Genomic DNA, 17,048 nt, shown 5'->3' with positions numbered 1-17,048 from the left:
CATTGCCCTTCTCTGGACCCACTCTAGCATCTCAATGTCTTTCTTGTCATGAGGGGCCTGGAACTGAACACAGGATTCGAGGTGCGGCCTCATCAGTGCTGAGTACATGGGGATGATCGCTGCCCTGGCCCTGTTGGACACACTATTTCTGGTACAGGCCAGGATGCTGTTGGCTTTCACCTGGGCACAAGCTGGCTCATGTGCAGTGGCTGTCAATCACAGGTCCTTCTCCTCCGGGCAGCTTTCCAGCCACTCTTCCCCAAGGCTGGCAGGCTTCAGGTCCTCAGACTGCACTTGCGGATGCAGAGAAAGCCCAGTACTGCTGGTGTGAGAGCGGGGAGTGAGTCCCTGAGCACAGGTCTGTGGGAAGGCTGCACTGAGCCCAGTGCATTCACGTCCAAGGAGCTCTGCCTTCCCTGGCCTGTGGGTGCTGTGTAGGCCAGCATGAGGAGCAGCTGATCTGTGTGTGTTCTCCTCTTAAACAGCACATTACCTGTGGTGTAAGACACAATATAGCCCGCAGCTGAACTGCTGCTCTGGAATTTGAAGAAGAAAAAAACATACAGTCATGGAATCATAGAATGTTTTGGAAGGGACCTGAAAGTTCACCAAGTTCCAAACCCCCTGCCATGGGCAGGGACACCTTCCACTAGACCAGGTTGCCCAAAGCCATGTCCAACCTGGTCTTGAACACTGCATTGTTCATGATGGAGCATTTACTACTTCTTTGAGCAACCTGTGCCAGTGTCTCAGCACTCTCATAGTAAAGAAGGACAGAGCAGACCCTGTTGGGATGTACAGGCACATTCCCTGCTGCTGGGCTCAGCTGCTGTTGTGGGGAGGAGGCCAAGCTCAGAGCTCTCAGGGTGAGAAGCTGCCAGTGGCTCTCACCAGGTGGTAATGCCAGGTGACAAGGAAAGAGGCGTCATAATATTATTCTCTAGAAAATGTAATGGATTTAAAGTACCGAAGCAATGGGTTTAAAGTGATGGAATACAAGTGAATGGGGGAAACCTCCCATGAGTCATCTCCTAAGGTTGTTGTATCATTTTTCCAGAAGTGTTTGCTCTACTAGGAAGTATTCCAGGGTGTTAGTAGATGGGGGGTTCCAAGGCTGTAGGAGAATTAAATCAAGCTTCCGTGTAAGGCTGGATTTTCACATGCAAAACAATGATAGCACAAATGAATGCTGCATGGTTTTGAATAACATGAACTTCAAGTCTCTGTACATACAGACCGTGAAAAACAGGTTCCTTGAAAGTGGAATTATCAAGTCTGGTTTCCTCATTGCTTTTGTCTTTAGTCTCCTAAACTCCCTCACTTCAAATAACCACAGATCTCCACTGACATACCATGTGTGATACTCCCAACAGGCAAGAGAAAACACATATGGAGTTACGGATGTATCATAGTTTATGCCCATTCTGGAACTAAGTATTATGCAGCTGCTCACTCACTCCCCACCTCCTGGTGGGATGGGAGGTGAGAATTGGGAAAAAAAAAAACAGGTTAAGAATAATTTTATAATTGGATTAAAGCAAAAAATATAATTATTATAGAATCATAGAATCACTGAATGGTTTGGGATGGAAAGGACCTTAAGATCATCAAGTTCCAACCCCCCTGCCATGGGCAGGGACACCTCACCTAAACCATGTCACCCAAGGCTTCATCCAACCTGCCCTTGAACACCGCCAGGGATGGAGCATTCACAACCTCCCTGGGCAACCCATTCCAGTGCCTCACCACCCTAACAGGAAAGAATTTCCTCCTTATATCCAGTCTAAACTTCCCCTGTTTAAGTTTTAACCCATTACCACTTGTCCTATCACTACAGTCCCTAATGAAGAGTCCCTCCCCAGCATCCCTATAGGCCCCCTTCAGATACTGGAAGGCTGCTATGAGGTCTCCACGCAGCCTTCTCTTCTCCAGCCTGAACAGCCCCAACTTTCTCAGCCTGTCTTCATACGGGAGGTGCTTCAGTCCCCTGATCATCCTCGTGGCCCTTCTCTGGACTTGTTCCAACAGTTCCATGTCCTTTTTATGTTGAGGACACCAGAACTGCACACAATACTCCAAGTGAGGTCTCACAAGAGCAGAGTAGAGGGGCAGGATCACCTCCTTTGACCTGCTGGTCACGCTCCTTTTGATGCAGCCCAGGATACAGTTGGCTTTCTGGGCTGCGAGCACACACTGAAGCCAGCTCATGTTCATTTTCCCATTGACCAACACCCCCAAGTCCTTCTCTGCAGGGCTGCTCTGAATCTCTTCTCTGCCCAACCTGTAGCTGTACCTGGGGTTGCTCCCATCCAGGTGTAGAGCCTTGCATTATTATTATGATTTATTCTTTATTTAGATTATTAATTAAATAGGGAAAGGAATAAAACCCAATAAACCCATGTGATGCACAATACAGTTGCTCACCACCTGTCAACCGATACCCAGCCTGACCCAAGCAGTGATCTGGGCCTTCCGGGTAACTCCCCCTAGTTTATATACTGGGCTTGACGTGCTCTGATATGGAATACCCCTTTGGGTAGTTTGGGTCAGATGTCCTGTTTCTGCTCTCTCCTGGCTTCTTGTGCCCCTCGTCACTGGCAGAGCATGAGACTGAAGTCTTTGATCAGGCTGCTCCTTGGGGAATGGGGTGAGGAGCATAGAACCGGCTGGCAGCAGGGCTTCACCAGGGCCCTCCCTACATGTGGCAGACAGCCTGTGGGGCAGCTGAGAGGCCACATCACCCAGCAGGCTTGTGGGGACAGGACAGGGCTGAGGTCAGGCAGCGACATCAATCTGCAGATCAGGATCAGGCCTGTGAGGGGAACTGCGGTCAGACCCAGCTCTGGGGTGGCTGCAGGGCCCTGGGGACATAAGCCTGCACATGGGGCTGAGCTTGGCAGGGGCCAAGGCTGGTCAGACAAGGCTGTAGGGAGATCATAGAATCATGGAGTGGTTTGCAAGAAACGTTAAAGCTCATTTAGTTCCAACCCCCCTGCCATGGGCAGGGACACCTTCCACTAGAACAGAGTTCTCAAAGCCCCGTCCAGGCTGGCCTTGAACACTGCTAGGGATGGGGCAGCCACAGCTTCTCTGTGCAACTTGTGCCAGTGCCTCACCACCCTCACAGGGAAGAATTTCTTACTAATATCTGATCTAAATCTCCCCTCTGTCAGTTTAAAGCCATTCCCCCTTGTCCTGTCACTGCATGCCCTTGTAAAAAGTCCCTCTCCAGATTTGCTGTAGGTCCCCTTTAGGTACTGGAAGCTGCTCTAAGGTCTCCCTGCAGCCATCTCTTCTCCATGCTGACAGGCCCAGCTCTCTCAGCCTGTCTTCACAGCAGAGGTGCTCCAACTTCTGATCATCTTTGTCACTTCCTCTGGACTTGCTCCAACAGGTCCATGTCCTTCTTGTGCTGGGGGCCTCAGATCTGAACTCTCTGGTGGGCAGTGAGGGGTACATGGGCCACCAGAGAATCCTGGCAACAATGAAAGCCAATGTCATCCTAGGCTGTATGAACAGGGCAGAGCCAGAGGTCACGGGGAGTCATTATCCCCCTCCGCTCAGTGCTTGCTAGACCACATGTAGATACTGCATCCAGCCTTGGGCTCCCTAGTGTGAGATATCGATAAAGTGGATCAAATTTGGGGAGGCCACTGAGAGGGAGTGTCTGGAGCACTGGCTGTGTGAGGAGAGGCTGGGCCAGCTGGGCTTGCTCAGCCTGGAGCGGAGATGGCTTTGGAGAGGGGATGGACCTTGCAGAAGCCCCCAACTGCCCTTGGGGTGATCAGTGAGGAGGTGACACAGAGGAAAAGGACAAGAGACAACTGGCATAAGTTGAGAGAAGAGAGGCTCAGCCTGTAACACATGTCCCCCATAGGGACAGTCAGGCGGAGCACAGGCTGCCCCAAGAGGTTGCCTAGTCTCCATCCTCAAACATTTTCAAGCCCCAGATGGATGAAGTGGCCTGATCTGACCTCAGAGCCAAGCTCCTGTTGGAGCAGAGGCCTCCTGAGGTCCTCCCCAGCCTGAGCTGCCCTGTGATGAGACCATGAGATTTCTGTCCCTTCTTTCAAATGTCACTGAGATGTTAGATGTTAGAAATGTTAGAGGTGACTCGTGTCACCTGGGGACACCTAGTAGGTGATCAGAGATCCAGACAGAAACACTGCCTCAGCTCACAAACCATGTTTCCTTCTGAAACCAGGCTGAGGGACTGCGTCACTGAACTCGGGTGCCACATTCACTGGCTGTAGTAATTAAGGTTGAAAGGCAGTGGTGAGTCTCACACCCTGTCACCATGCTGCACGTGGCGGCCAGGCTCCACTCAGGCCTAATTCCAGCTAAAGTGATCTTCACGTGGAGCTCACCACCTTGTAAACCTGCTCATCAACTGCTACCTTTGGCCCCTACATGGAGTATCAGCTCCTCGAGGCAAGTTGTAGGCATATGGCTGGTTTATATGTCTACTGTAAAGATACAGCCACTGATAGTACTGGTGTTCTGGGGACTCCTCAGCTGGCAGGACAGCAGAAGGCAGCAGTATGCACCTGGCTAAGGCAGCACATCCTCCCCCTGCATGAGGCAGGCCTGTGCCATGCAAGTGCACAATGGAGCCAGGCTGGTGCCCCCCTTGAAGTCTGTGGCATGTCCAGCAAGTGAAAAATACACACAGTACCGATACATTTTTCATTTGAATGCGGAATTTATTTTAAAGACTTTTAAATATGAAACTCCTATAAATTATGAACATTTATAGAATATACTTTTGCCAAGGAAAAAGCTTGGAAGAGTGAACGAGTCAAAACCCAGCTCTGATGAACGGAATGGAGCTGGTTGCTATTCAAAGGGTATTTTCCTCTGTGTTTTCACACAAATGACTGTTTTACAGAATACCATTATTCGGTGTAAATATTACTTTACAGATCTTCAAAGGGCTGCAGCCTTCACAACTGATATATGCCCAAAAGCAATTTTTACTTACTTCCATTAAATCAAGGCACCTGATTCGCTGTACTTACATAGCATAGATTGCATAGCAAATGAAAAAAAAAAAAGTATGCCAACAAGGTGAGAACTTAATCCAACTTCTGTTGAACAGGTAGAAAATATTTCCAAGTAAAAATGTTCTAAACTGTCCCCTTGTAGTCAGGAAAAGGTGTCTGACCAGTTATTGCCCATAAACATTTATTTTATTATTCTTTACCTTATGTAGGCCGCTGTTCCCAGGGTTTGGACTAATGTATTTTGCAGAAACGTACAGCAGCACATATTCCTCACTGATATTCAGCTGGTTTTATTGTCTTACTCTATAGAATCCTGTATGTACAGACTAGAGTTGCTTACAGAAAGACATTTCTCGTTAGCATACCATGTTTTACAAACTGAAATTTCCTTCCAGCTTATATCCTTACAGAACAGGCACGTCATAGAGATCAATTCTGACTATAAATACATAGTTTATATTAGTCCTTTTATGTGCAACAACAGACAAATTACCCCAGTATAAAGATACTTACATATTGGTACAGATATGAACTATAGACCCACTTCTTTAACGAAGTTTACAGTATAAAAAAAATAAGGATACCAGTTACCCACCATAATATTTTCATCATTTAGTTTCTTGTGGAGCAGTCAGTGATACAAGCATTGCTTGTTTTGTGTAAAATATATTATTTTAGAATACCAGCATTCTGTCCTTCAATTTACAAAAATACAATTATGTTCTACAGAAATTTTATTGAATTAAAAAGCATATAAAAAAATATGGGTCACCATTTTAGACCATATGTGAAATTAGAAATAAAATAGAAGTGAATGTGTAATTACTTAAAAATACTATCTTCTGGCTCAGAGAGCCACTTTGATTTTGCATAACAAAAAGATCAAAGCTTAGTTAGAAATCTAATGGCCAGAGATGAGTTTTGGCTACTGAGCTACATTATTAGTGTGGCCAAAGAATAGCCACTGGAAAATGCTTACAGATGTTCAGTTTGAAGGATAGAAGTACTGTGGTGACGGCAGGAGTGGTTGAAAAGTACTGAAAAGAGATGGTAGTTTAGCAAAAGGCAAAGAGCATTTCTCGCTACTCTTATTCATGTGTAAAAACCTGCCAGCCTGTCGTGACCCAGTTCAGGTGGCGCCGCCCTGAAGGAGCCCAGCTGAGCAGAAGAGAACTTGGGGATATTGCAAGATGTGTTGGTTATGGTTGTCTCCCCACTACTAGGACAGCTTAGGATTCAACCCATGAAGCTTATATAGGAAATAAATAGGGCAAACCTTTTTACATTTTGCATGGTTTAAAGTGTTGGATTATTAACCCAAACGCATCCGTTCCTAAATCAAAGGCAGGAATCTTGGCTGTTCATTTCAGCCGTAACCAAAGCTGTGCCATTAGGAATCTCTCATGTCTGAAAAGCAGATTTCCATGCTCAGCTGTGTTTCTTAACATCCTTAGGAATTCTGGTGGGTTTTGCAGTGCTGTGCCCTTTACTGAGCTGCTTCCTATGCACTAGCAACAGTTCTGTAACTCATATGGCTCACTGCTCTGGCAATGCTGTGGAGAAAAATTTTGGTGTGGAATCTGCCTCATCTGCACGTCAGAACAAAAGCCACCAGGGACATTGCTGCTGTGCTTCCCAGGAACGCAGAAAAAGAACATGCATAGAGAATATGCTGTGAAAATGGAACAGGTTTTGTTCTGCAGGGGAATTTGTTGGGTGGGATGGATTGGCATTATCATTCTTGATCTGGTAAATGAGGAAAAACAGGGAAACAGTAATTTCACCAAAGTAGCCTCTTGGTTTTCTGTTAAGTCCTGTAAGAAAAAGTAGCTCAAGCTAGAATTTATCCATTCCAGCACTGCTTTGCTGGCAGGAGCCTACACCACTGCTTGCTGACTCAGAGGAAAGCCATCTCTAGAGTTACACTGCTCAAAGCTCCACAGTTGTTTACCTTCTATTATTTTGGGAAGGGATTTTTTAACATTCTTTTTCCCCGCTAGAGAAACAACAATGGTGAAGCCACATATTTAATACAAAAGTCAGATGCTCAGCTAACGTAACATACTAACTTCTTCAAAACTAATGAAGTTGTACCAATTTATAGCAGCACAAGAACTGGCTCGAAGTATTTTACATGTTTTTGCCTGCCCAGAAACCACTGAGCTATTGTGCCATCTTAGTACCATGGGCCCTTCACAGCTCAGATTCCTTATCTACCTCATCTAGGTAGTACTCATCATCAGTGGTGGTATCACTGTCTGAGTCTGAATAAGCTGCTGGGTCTTCCTGATAGATATCAGTCGGTTCTCGGGGGGAAGAAGCAGTTGATGACATTTTGCTCCCAGCAGAACTTGAGCTCAGAAGCTCAGCCCGGTTTATAGAAGGGGTCTCTCCATCTCTGAGAGCACCAGGGTTATTAAGAAGACAAGGTCTCCATAATCGCCCTTCTGTGAGTGACCTCTTGATATTTTCCAGGAAAGCCAACTGTTGTTCTTTGCCAAATATACCAAATTCAACAGAAGGATACATCAGATTTCTAGTGCTGTAACTTTTCTCATCATCTGATGCCCAGTTTTCATTTTCGTCACAAGACAACAACTCTGAGTAAGATTTAAATCTCTTCCCATGTATGCCCTCTTTTGGTAGAATATTGCTTCCTGAGGCAAAGGTCGCATGGGAATCGGGAGCACAAATACTCTCAGAGAGGTGACGCTCACGCTGACTTTTGGCGTGACTCTTGTGCAACTGAGAGCTGTGCAAGTTAGCATTTTTTAAGCTAGCAGGCTGAGAGGTGTTTTGGCACTGACCAAGCACTGTCTGGGAAGTCAAGTTTTGCTCTGGATATGTGTCTGCCTGCAAGCAACTATTTACATAGGTGTTTGAATTTTTGTCAGTTAAGAGCAGCAAAGGAGGACTGCAGGCATGACTGCTAGCTCTTCTTTTCTCATCATCCAGAGCACCTGATGTAGTAGCACTGGGAGAAACGGGCTGGCTTTTGCTTTCTAACCTGAGATCAAGTGTTTGGGAATTCTTATTTCTTGTGGTTACTGCTTTATCTGGAAAGAGGGTTGTAAGACTTGGCCTATTTTCTACTTTCACTGTAGTTTTTTTGGGACTGATGGCTTCCTTCTGGGTGTATGAGCTTGTAAAAGACCTCCATTTGGCGTTACTAACATGCAAAGAAGGATCATTCTGAACTTCAGTCTTCTTATTCTCAGCTATTCTTGGCTTTGGCATATTCTTATCAGAGTCCAGACTGTGATTCTGATTTTTGTTGTTCGACTGCAGGAATTGCTGATGGGAATCCGCTGGAATCAATGAGTCAAGGGACATGTTGGCCTCTAAAGAAGAGGCACTTCCATCATTCTGTGAAAAGATGTTACTTATGTGCGGTTTGGGAGGTAAGTTTTTACTTGAAAATTTTCGACTTGTTTTGTAAACAGCGGCCAATTTATTTTTAATTGAAGGTCTGTTTTTCCTTTTTTCTATATCTTTGACTTTGTCTCTTGTGCAGTCAGAGAGAAGCTTGTTCTCATCTTCTGCACTCTGTGTTATCTTCTGATCTTGTGTTATCCTGAGGACTTTATCTTTACAGGTCATGTTCAGGCTGCCTTCACTGTGCCTTTCTGATTCTTGCAAACCACTATAATCTTTACCCATCCGAACACCCTGTGAGCTTTGCTCTTTTTTAATCTTTGAATTCTTTACTTCATCTGTGTCTGTGCTAACCACTTTGTCAAGCTGAAGTGATGGATCAGCACTGGGAGCTGTGCTTACCTCAGATGCTTTGCCCTGAGACCCTGAAAGCACTTTGCTACAAGACTTTAAATCATTTGCATTTTTTCTTGAACTGTCAGCCCTTAATTGTAGTCCACTATGTTTATTATTATACAGAGGGCTGGCTTGGTGTCGGAAATTTACTCTGTGTTTGACTTCAGTGCTATCCCTGTACTTGTCTTCTGCAGGAGGAAGTGGCACATCAGCACGCTCTGTGTTACTGCTCCTTCCAGGGGAACTTTTCTCTCCTGAATGGAGGAGTAAACTGTTCAGAGTTTTATTGGTGTTCACTTTAGGGGCCTGAGAGCAGTTTTCAGAGTTTCCCTTCTGTATTATATTTCTATTTTTTGAAGTAGAATACAAAGGATTCTCTAAATGCCTGCCTGGCTTGGCAGGGGTTGATAAAGTGGACGTTAGTGGTGGGGCTGTCTGTAAAATTTCCTTCTTTTCTTTTAGACATGTTTCTGTATTTTGGCTGCTTGAAGCATCAGAAATGGCCTTACCTGACTTAACCACTATTGCAGTGGATTGTGTCACCATGTCATTTTCTGCTAATGAAGTATCTGCTGAACTATCTTTCCTGTTATGTCCTGTACTCATCAAAGTACATATCTTCTCAGAGCTAGGAGATAAGTGGGAATTCTCTTCCTCACTATCAACAACAGCTCCTAAATTCTGAGGTGTGACCAGAGCTGAAGATACTTGGTCAGAAGAATATGAAGGCACCTCTTTTCCCACAGCACTGAAGGAAAAAATATTTGCTAAACTCACATGACCTTCATTTTTCTTGTTTTGCATTCTTGGTGAATGAGCATTTTCTTTGGGACAAGGTAAATCTGCATCTTCTGGATTATCTCTAAAGAGGTTACAAAATGTTCTTGAATGCCTCCGTGGTAACGTGTAATAAATCGAAACCAGTTCATGATACTTGACATGATCTTCATCCACACAAACTGTAAATGTGCTTGTAGTTTTGTATTTCTGCAAAAGATTTCCCCTGTCACTACAATCTGAAAACACAGAGGATTCTCTTCTGCTGAGATGTTTACATCTATCTGTCAGTTCAACTGATGTGTTACTACTTACTGAATCATTAGGACTTTTGGTTAAAGGACTGGGGTAACCTTTTTCTTTGTTATTTGTAACAGCATTTAATGATGCTGATGTTAAAAAGGAATGTTTTGAGTCTAAACAAGATACATCTCTTTGATTAAAATGAAAGGCATCAGCTCTACGTGGAATTTCAGACCTTAAATTGTATGTTGTTCTGCTTTCTCTAGGTAAAGAGATGGGTGTATCTGACATAATACTACCAGCAATGCTAGCTGATTTTCTGGGTAAAGTGTAATAAATAACAAGTGGGTCAGGAGATTTGAGGCTGTTTCTTCTAGGGGAGCCAGTAATGCTGCAGCTACTTGTGTGTCTCAGCAAGCTGTCTTTCTTGCGAAACCTTTCAGTACAAGGTGAATTACTCCTTAGTTTTCCACTTTCTTTTTCAAGGCAAAAATAACTTAAACTATGATCAGAGGTCTTGGTGTCTCCATCAAAGCTGTGCATATAAGTATTTCCAGAATTACCATTTTGTAAAGAACTGGTAGTGAATTGTCCATTACAGTCCTTAGTAACTAAAGTGCCTGTATTTTGCAGCGTTTTCTGTGCAATCTTTTCAGTAACGCATATTCTGCTCACTTGGGCTGGTTTTCCACCTTCTGCTTGAGATTCAGTAACTGTGCCATTTACTGAAGAGCTAGTTAGTGCTCCCAAACATTTAGAATTGTCTTTATGAGAAAGTGTATGTGGAGAGCTTTGTGAGGAGCTAGATGAACATTCAGGAGGACAGGACAACATGCCTTGACAGTTTGCTAATTTTTCAGTGGATGGAGCAGAAGCAACATTCAGCAGTGAGGAGCGTCTCTTTGGAGTAGCTTGGTTAATGTCTGCTGTACTCCGATTATCCTGTTTGATGCTCTCTCTTTTTGCTGCATAGTGCAGATTATGTTCCCGGTCTTTCTGACTTGGAAGAAAAGGTTCCTTTCTGCTCTCATTAGCCATTAAAATACAGGCAGGTTGTCTGAACACACTGCTGGATGGGCAGTCCTTTCCCTTCATTTGTACATTTCTTTTGTCACAGTTTGACATACATATTTTTGCAATATCTCCTCTGGCAGTGACTTGGGTTTGTCTCTTTGATCTCATTGTGTTAAAGAGAGATGTATCACTCTGTAACGTGGCAGAAGCAGGGCTGTTAGAGGGAAAACTCTGGTTGTTGATGTAGTTTGTATGTACTTGTTGAGAAACTGACTGTAGTGGCATGTTTTCATCTGGCAGTTCCATACCTTCAACCTTTTCTAGTTGTGTAAAGTCTGCTTTAGTGCTTCTTAGTGTAATGTCAACTGAATTCCTGTTCAGTCCAATAGGTTTTGTTTGATCCTTCAAATCAGGAAAGACTGATTCATCAGTTGTGGTACTACATGAAGAAACTGAAGAGTTACAACTTAGGCAAGGCTGACAGCCCTCAGTAAATTCTGAAAAAGTTCTACTTGCACTTCTTGTTATCCTTCTGATATTCAGATTTTCTGGAGAATACATGTGAAAATCATTCTGCAGGCGCTGTGAACCAAACTTGGCATTCTTTGTATGTGTCCACTGCTGCTCATTTAAGTTGGCCATCATCGCTTCGAAGCTGACATCAGGGGAAAGAAATGCTTCATCACTGTAGTACTGAGGAATATCAGTCCAAGAAGGATAGCAGTCTCTTTTTCCATAAGGAGAATTTTTTTGGTTTGCATACAACATGCCGTGAGAAGAAGTGTCTCTATAGTAGGATCTAGAGAGATTGTTTTCTGATTTGTATAATGGATAATTTTCCCAGTTATCAAAGGGCAATGGAGAAGTAGCTTTGTCAGGGCAACTAACTCTACTAAAGCAATTACTGCTTGAAACAGATCTTCTGTAGTGGTGTTTTGTGTGGTAGCATCCGTATTTCTTGGTTTCTTGTAAAGTGCTGGAATATCTACCAGGGTCTGTAGCATGAAACTCCATCAGTGACTGGGTTCTAAACATCTTTTCTTGGGTTGGTGTTTGTTCAGGGGAGTCTGGTGTGTTGTTCCATACAATAGAAGACAGAGGAATTCTCTTTGGGTTCTGTCGACCAAATCTTGGTACAAAGCCATTCTTGGTCTCTCTTGCCAATGGATGTAAACTACATCCTGACAGCTGGTCAGAAGATACTGATGATAGACATCTCCGAAGGGAACATACAGAGTAACTTCTGCCAGCTGTATCCCTGTTCATACAACTCTTGTGCCTAAATCCACTGTTGTGAGTTACGGAAGGAGGATATAAGCTACCTTCTGAAGAACGTCCAAAAGAAACAGAAGGCAGCCTGCTGCTTAGTAGAGGAGGATTTCCATCAACTGGGTCACTGTATCTGTAGTCATCTTGAAAGGCTGTCTGGTGCCAGTTTATATATGCACTATGTAATTTCCTTGGTCTGATGAAAATCTTGTGTTCATCTTTGGCTCTTACTGTTCTCAGTCCATCTGGGAAATATGTGCTAGGCATGTCACTCCAGTCATTTCTGCATTGCCTCCTACTAGCAGTCTGCCTCTTTAGGGTAGGTAATGCACTACTGTATTGGACATTTGATGCACTGCTAGTAGAAACTGTCCTGTCCAATGGGTCTTGGGCTTGTTCCTGGGCCAGCTGGTCATCCAGATCATTGAGAACTGTACAGGGAAAAAAAAAAAGTGTTTGGTTTTGTTTAATAATCTTCTGACTATTTAAGTTTACAAGTTTCATACACTACAATTAATAATCAGAACTAAGTTTAAAAGAATCAGCTTCTCAGCTTTGAAAACCCTCCCCAAACCACACATTTTTCCTCCACAGGACCTGTCAGCAGTCACCCATTATGACTGCAAGGAAAAAAATGTGCTGCTCTGTGACTGATCTTAAAGCTGCTCTTTATGTAAATGTTAGTCTTTATGCTATTTAAAAGAAAACAAAACAAATTGAAGTCTGACTTCTTACTCATGCACTACACGTGTGTGTGTAAACTTTCCAAATCTAGTTTGTAAGCAAAAAATCACTGAAGAGAATTCACTAGGGAGACACGGACCTTTATGTGTGTTCATAAAGCACAGTTATGATGCAACTGTAAGAAAACACAGAATCCTGAAAACCAGCAAACAAACATATTCAGTTGCCTGGCATGTTCACTGTCTCATTCAGAAAAGAAGTTCTCCGCTAAACTGTAGATTATTACTTTAAAATGAGCACTGAAAAATGGCATTTTTTGGATATAAAAGTGTAATTAAATAGTTAGGAACCCGTAATTTGTCTCATGAACTGGAATTAAACACTATACAGCTCAATTAACCAAGATGTTCACTCATAAGACTGACAGCAATGTATTTAAAGTATTTTATCGGCAACAACTATTATGCCTTCACTAGTTGTATTCTTTCGTATTTTGAAAATAGCATATGTAAAATATAACCACAAATGGACATGGCTGCTTTGCTACAGCATTTCCTAATTCATATAAATAAAAAAGACTGACTGATCAGTCATTACAGATCTGTGCTAATAGTACAGAATCATTAAGAAAGCACTGCCAGGTATGTATAGTTGGAATAAAAGGTGATATGAAAGTAGTAAAATTTAGCTTTTTTCTAAGTTTCTCTTTAGCACAGAAGAGAGAAGACTCTTGAGAGAGTCAGCTTAGAACAACAAAAAAAGATGATCTGTTTCTGAGTCTTCTGTTTGGAGGACATCAGCCAAGCTATGTACAGGTTTAGTCTGTCAGTGGACAAGTGTGCACATGAGTGACACCCAAAAGCAGTGACATGTGTGTGTTTCAGAAGAACCACTGCAGTGGTTCACCCTGCAGTGCTCTCCACTTCCAGCATTGCCAACTCACCCACTGCTTCTCAATCATGCTTTCAACCTCTGATTTCTTGTAATTTTGAGTGGTAGAAAGTAGTATTAATGAACATTTGTTTGCACAGATCTGAAAGAGTTTACGGAAGAACACCTCAGTACTCCCATAGGCTGAGTCTGATCTTGCCTTGCTTCCCAGCAGTGAGAAGACAAAAAAGAACTAACAACTTCTGTGTGATTCTATAAGGGCTCCCAGAAAGCTAACTTGAATGCCACAGTACTTTTTGCTTCTGTGGTTTGAGGCTTTACAATTCACAAAACCAGGCCCTGTAATTCACCATTATCAAAACTATGCATGAAGGAAACTGGGATGACATTCTTACATAATTCTATGTCTGCATCTAAAGGAAGCAATATGGGCTCCTGTCAGAATCAGCAGAGAAATGTATGCTCTTAAGTTGTGATTCTTCTGAACTGCATCAGTATGAGATGAAATACACTCTAAGAGTGACCAGTGACATATTCTGAAGTGTCACAATACACTGTACACAACACACAATACAATACAGTAGACATTATGCTGTCTGATGAAGCCATCAAAATAGCCACTATTGTACAAAGTAATAGCCGTATCTTTAATCTATGAGTTTACAGAGAATGCTCTGAGACCAACCATCACAGTCACTTCTGGTAACAACAATATCAGAACAAAGTAAGGACACACACTTACCATTGAAAAACTCCTTCTCTAGCTGTTCACTCCATTCCTGTGTACTTTTCTCCATCATTTCATTTTGATTTGCATCAAAAGTATGACCATCTATTTCAGTTGCCATTGGGGAATTGCACATTTCAGCCTGTTAGAAATTGTAAGGCAACATGATTTTAGTTCTACATGTGAGTTCGGATCATGTTTCACATGTCACATCACAAATTGTGTTACAAGTCAGAGTCAGTAAATTCTCTGTGGGTCCATTAAATGTAGTATTATTATAATACAGCACTGAGGATTGTAAAGTTCCATGCATTTTAGAGACATTTACATATGTAATTAGGAGATTGGCTCATTTTGTCCTCTGTAGCATGTTTTCAATACATGAATTATAATGACCTTAAATAGTAAGGGGCATAGTTCGCTTATTTTCACCATGTGCATCCTTACTGCACTGTATCTTTTAATTCAGTTTTTCCTAATCACCCATTTCTTAACCAGCACATTTTAAAGTTCGCACACTCACCTCCCAACAGAGATTTAATAATTTAAAACCACAGTCTATTTTTGCATTGCAAGGCAGCACTTTAGGGGGCTGTGATAAATTACCTTAGTAGCAGGAAAAATGTCATCCTATTCCCCATCTGAGTTTAGTTTACATGTTAAGATGGAGAGGTTCCTGTGCCATCTGTATTTCTCTCAGCTCACAGTCTCAGATGGTAAAAGTGCAGACAATTGCTGAACTGCTGATATATTTTAGCTGAGACTCTTCCTCCTTTTTTAAATAAAACCCCTTACTACTTTTCAGTTCTCAATATCCATAATATTTTACTTGTCTAGCTATGACAGTCTATTTATATAATAGGCATGATTCTCTGATAAGATCTTTGTTCAGTCATATATTAATATAGATTATCCCTTTGGTTTTGAAATATGAGAGAAGGGAGGTGGCCAATTTACCTCCTCCATACGTTTGATTATATACTGTATACCTTCTTAGTCCCCTCTGTGGTTATACCATACAATTGAAGAGGAGGAAAGACACCTTAGTAATACAGGGTAATAAAGTAATTAAACTAACAAATATCATCCTTGGAGGAAATCTGTTTATTTCAACAGCATGCACTTAAATTACATCAGAAATAAATCTGTTTTTTTCACCCTTAAATTGAGCTTGTGATTATAAAATGGAACATTCAGCCAAAAATAATTTCCTACTGTCAAAATTTATATCTACACAGTAATTCTGCTCATGGAAATGTTGCAGGAGAGGCTCTTATCTTATTGCCTGCCTGAGTCAGCTACTTTTTCACCCTTGCACAAATGAAAAGAAACAGAGTAAATACTCTAGATTATTTATTCAGTGTGAGTTTGGACCTATTTGCAGGTTGGTTACAGTTGCCAAAATATGTGAGGGTTTTGGCCTAGGAAACTATCCATGCAATTATTCGGTCATTAAGAAAGAACTGAAATGTGATCAGAGCTAGACTTAGGGCTTACCTAGGAAAGCTTTGCATTTGTACAGTTAACAGAGCAAGGTCATTCTACTCCATTCAACAGGTTCACAACACAGACACTTTACTCAGTTTAAAACAAGAATTGCAAGAATACTGTTTAAACAGGTGTTATATCAACAGCCGAAACAAAGGGGACTAGGGTTTGGAAAATCTGTGGTTTAAACATTGCTAACAATAAAGTTGATAAGCTACTTACCGTTGCCATTTCTTCCACTTTCAAAGATGGGCTAGCAGAACTGTCACATCTATAGGCAGAAGGATTTACATGTTGGGTTTGAAAAGGAACATAATGTAATTTTACTAGGTAGCAAATATCCAGCAGTTTAACAACTATTGAGAAGCACCTGAAAAAAAGACTCCTCTATGAAGAAACCATCCTTCCCCCCTCAGAAAAATCCTGCTAACAGTAAAATGCAGGGGAAATGTACCATTCAGTTTGGCCTTGTCAGCTTGCAAATGTTGCAGCTGCACAGCCAAGAGTGAACTCAGCCTACTGATATCTCAATGTCTGCAGCATGCATAAAGTAATTGTTTCAATGCAGCTTTATGATAAGACGTTATTACTTCTCTTTCCAAAAAACAATAATTTAGTAGGTACTACAAAGTTAGCTTTGGCTACTTCTAAATCTGTAAGGGGGGGTGCATCTGCAATTCTATTGCTTTTCTCTTCCATTTCACCATGCTCGGATGCAGAGCTGTGCTCTGCCCCTTCAAAGGAGGAGAGACAGACAGCAGGCTCTTTTCAGTGTGAACTTTGGAACTTATACTCACTCAAAACAGCCTTTATTTACCAATTTGTAACACAAGGTGGAGGACCGGTCAGCTTTTCTAAGCTATCCAGAACTGCAACGGGTTTGGCAGAGACCTGGCTAGAGAGTCTGTGAGTAATGTCGTGGTTAGAACAAGATGAGAACTACTGAACATAAAAGGTATTCTGTTCTACAGGGTGACCTGCAGACATACAAATACAAAATAAACTAAAGAAGCAAGAACAGGACTTCTTGCTTCTGAACTGAGTCTATTCCAGTCTGCAGCTGCTTATTTTACAACTAAGCAAACCCAGGCCCTTCAAAAGCCCTGAAGGAAATGTTGCTCGGCTTGTGTTTATCGCCTACTCTTCCTGGTCTCAGAAACTGTTTTTTCCCAGGAAGTTAG

General features: G+C 42.4%; 1 protein-coding gene across 2 annotated transcripts in view; it reads right to left on the bottom strand.

Annotated features, from left to right (window-relative positions):
- Positions 1-4,682: 4,682 nt before the first annotated feature.
- Positions 4,683-17,048, bottom strand: part of EXPH5 (exophilin 5) — a 37,168-nt gene continuing 24,802 nt past the window's right edge. For both annotated transcript variants that reach the window (XM_057399710.1, XM_057399711.1), the window contains 3 exons: positions 16,090-16,138; positions 14,395-14,521; positions 4,683-12,508 (listed from right to left, as the gene is read on the bottom strand). In XM_057399710.1, the coding sequence (XP_057255693.1) occupies positions 7,197-12,508; positions 14,395-14,521; positions 16,090-16,138 (5,488 nt within the window). In that variant the 3' untranslated portion in view covers positions 4,683-7,196. The remainder of the gene's footprint in view (positions 12,509-14,394; positions 14,522-16,089; positions 16,139-17,048) is intronic.

This window comes from Pezoporus wallicus, unplaced genomic scaffold (genome assembly GCF_028554395.1).
Source record: "Pezoporus wallicus isolate ANWC-B61680 ecotype Strahan unplaced genomic scaffold, APGP_CSIRO_Pwel_v1 scaffold_6446, whole genome shotgun sequence".
In the NCBI taxonomy this organism is placed as follows: Eukaryota; Metazoa; Chordata; class Aves; order Psittaciformes; family Psittacidae; genus Pezoporus; species Pezoporus wallicus.
The sequence above is the reverse complement of the archived record's forward strand: the minus strand, read 5'-3'. Positions and strand labels throughout refer to the sequence as shown.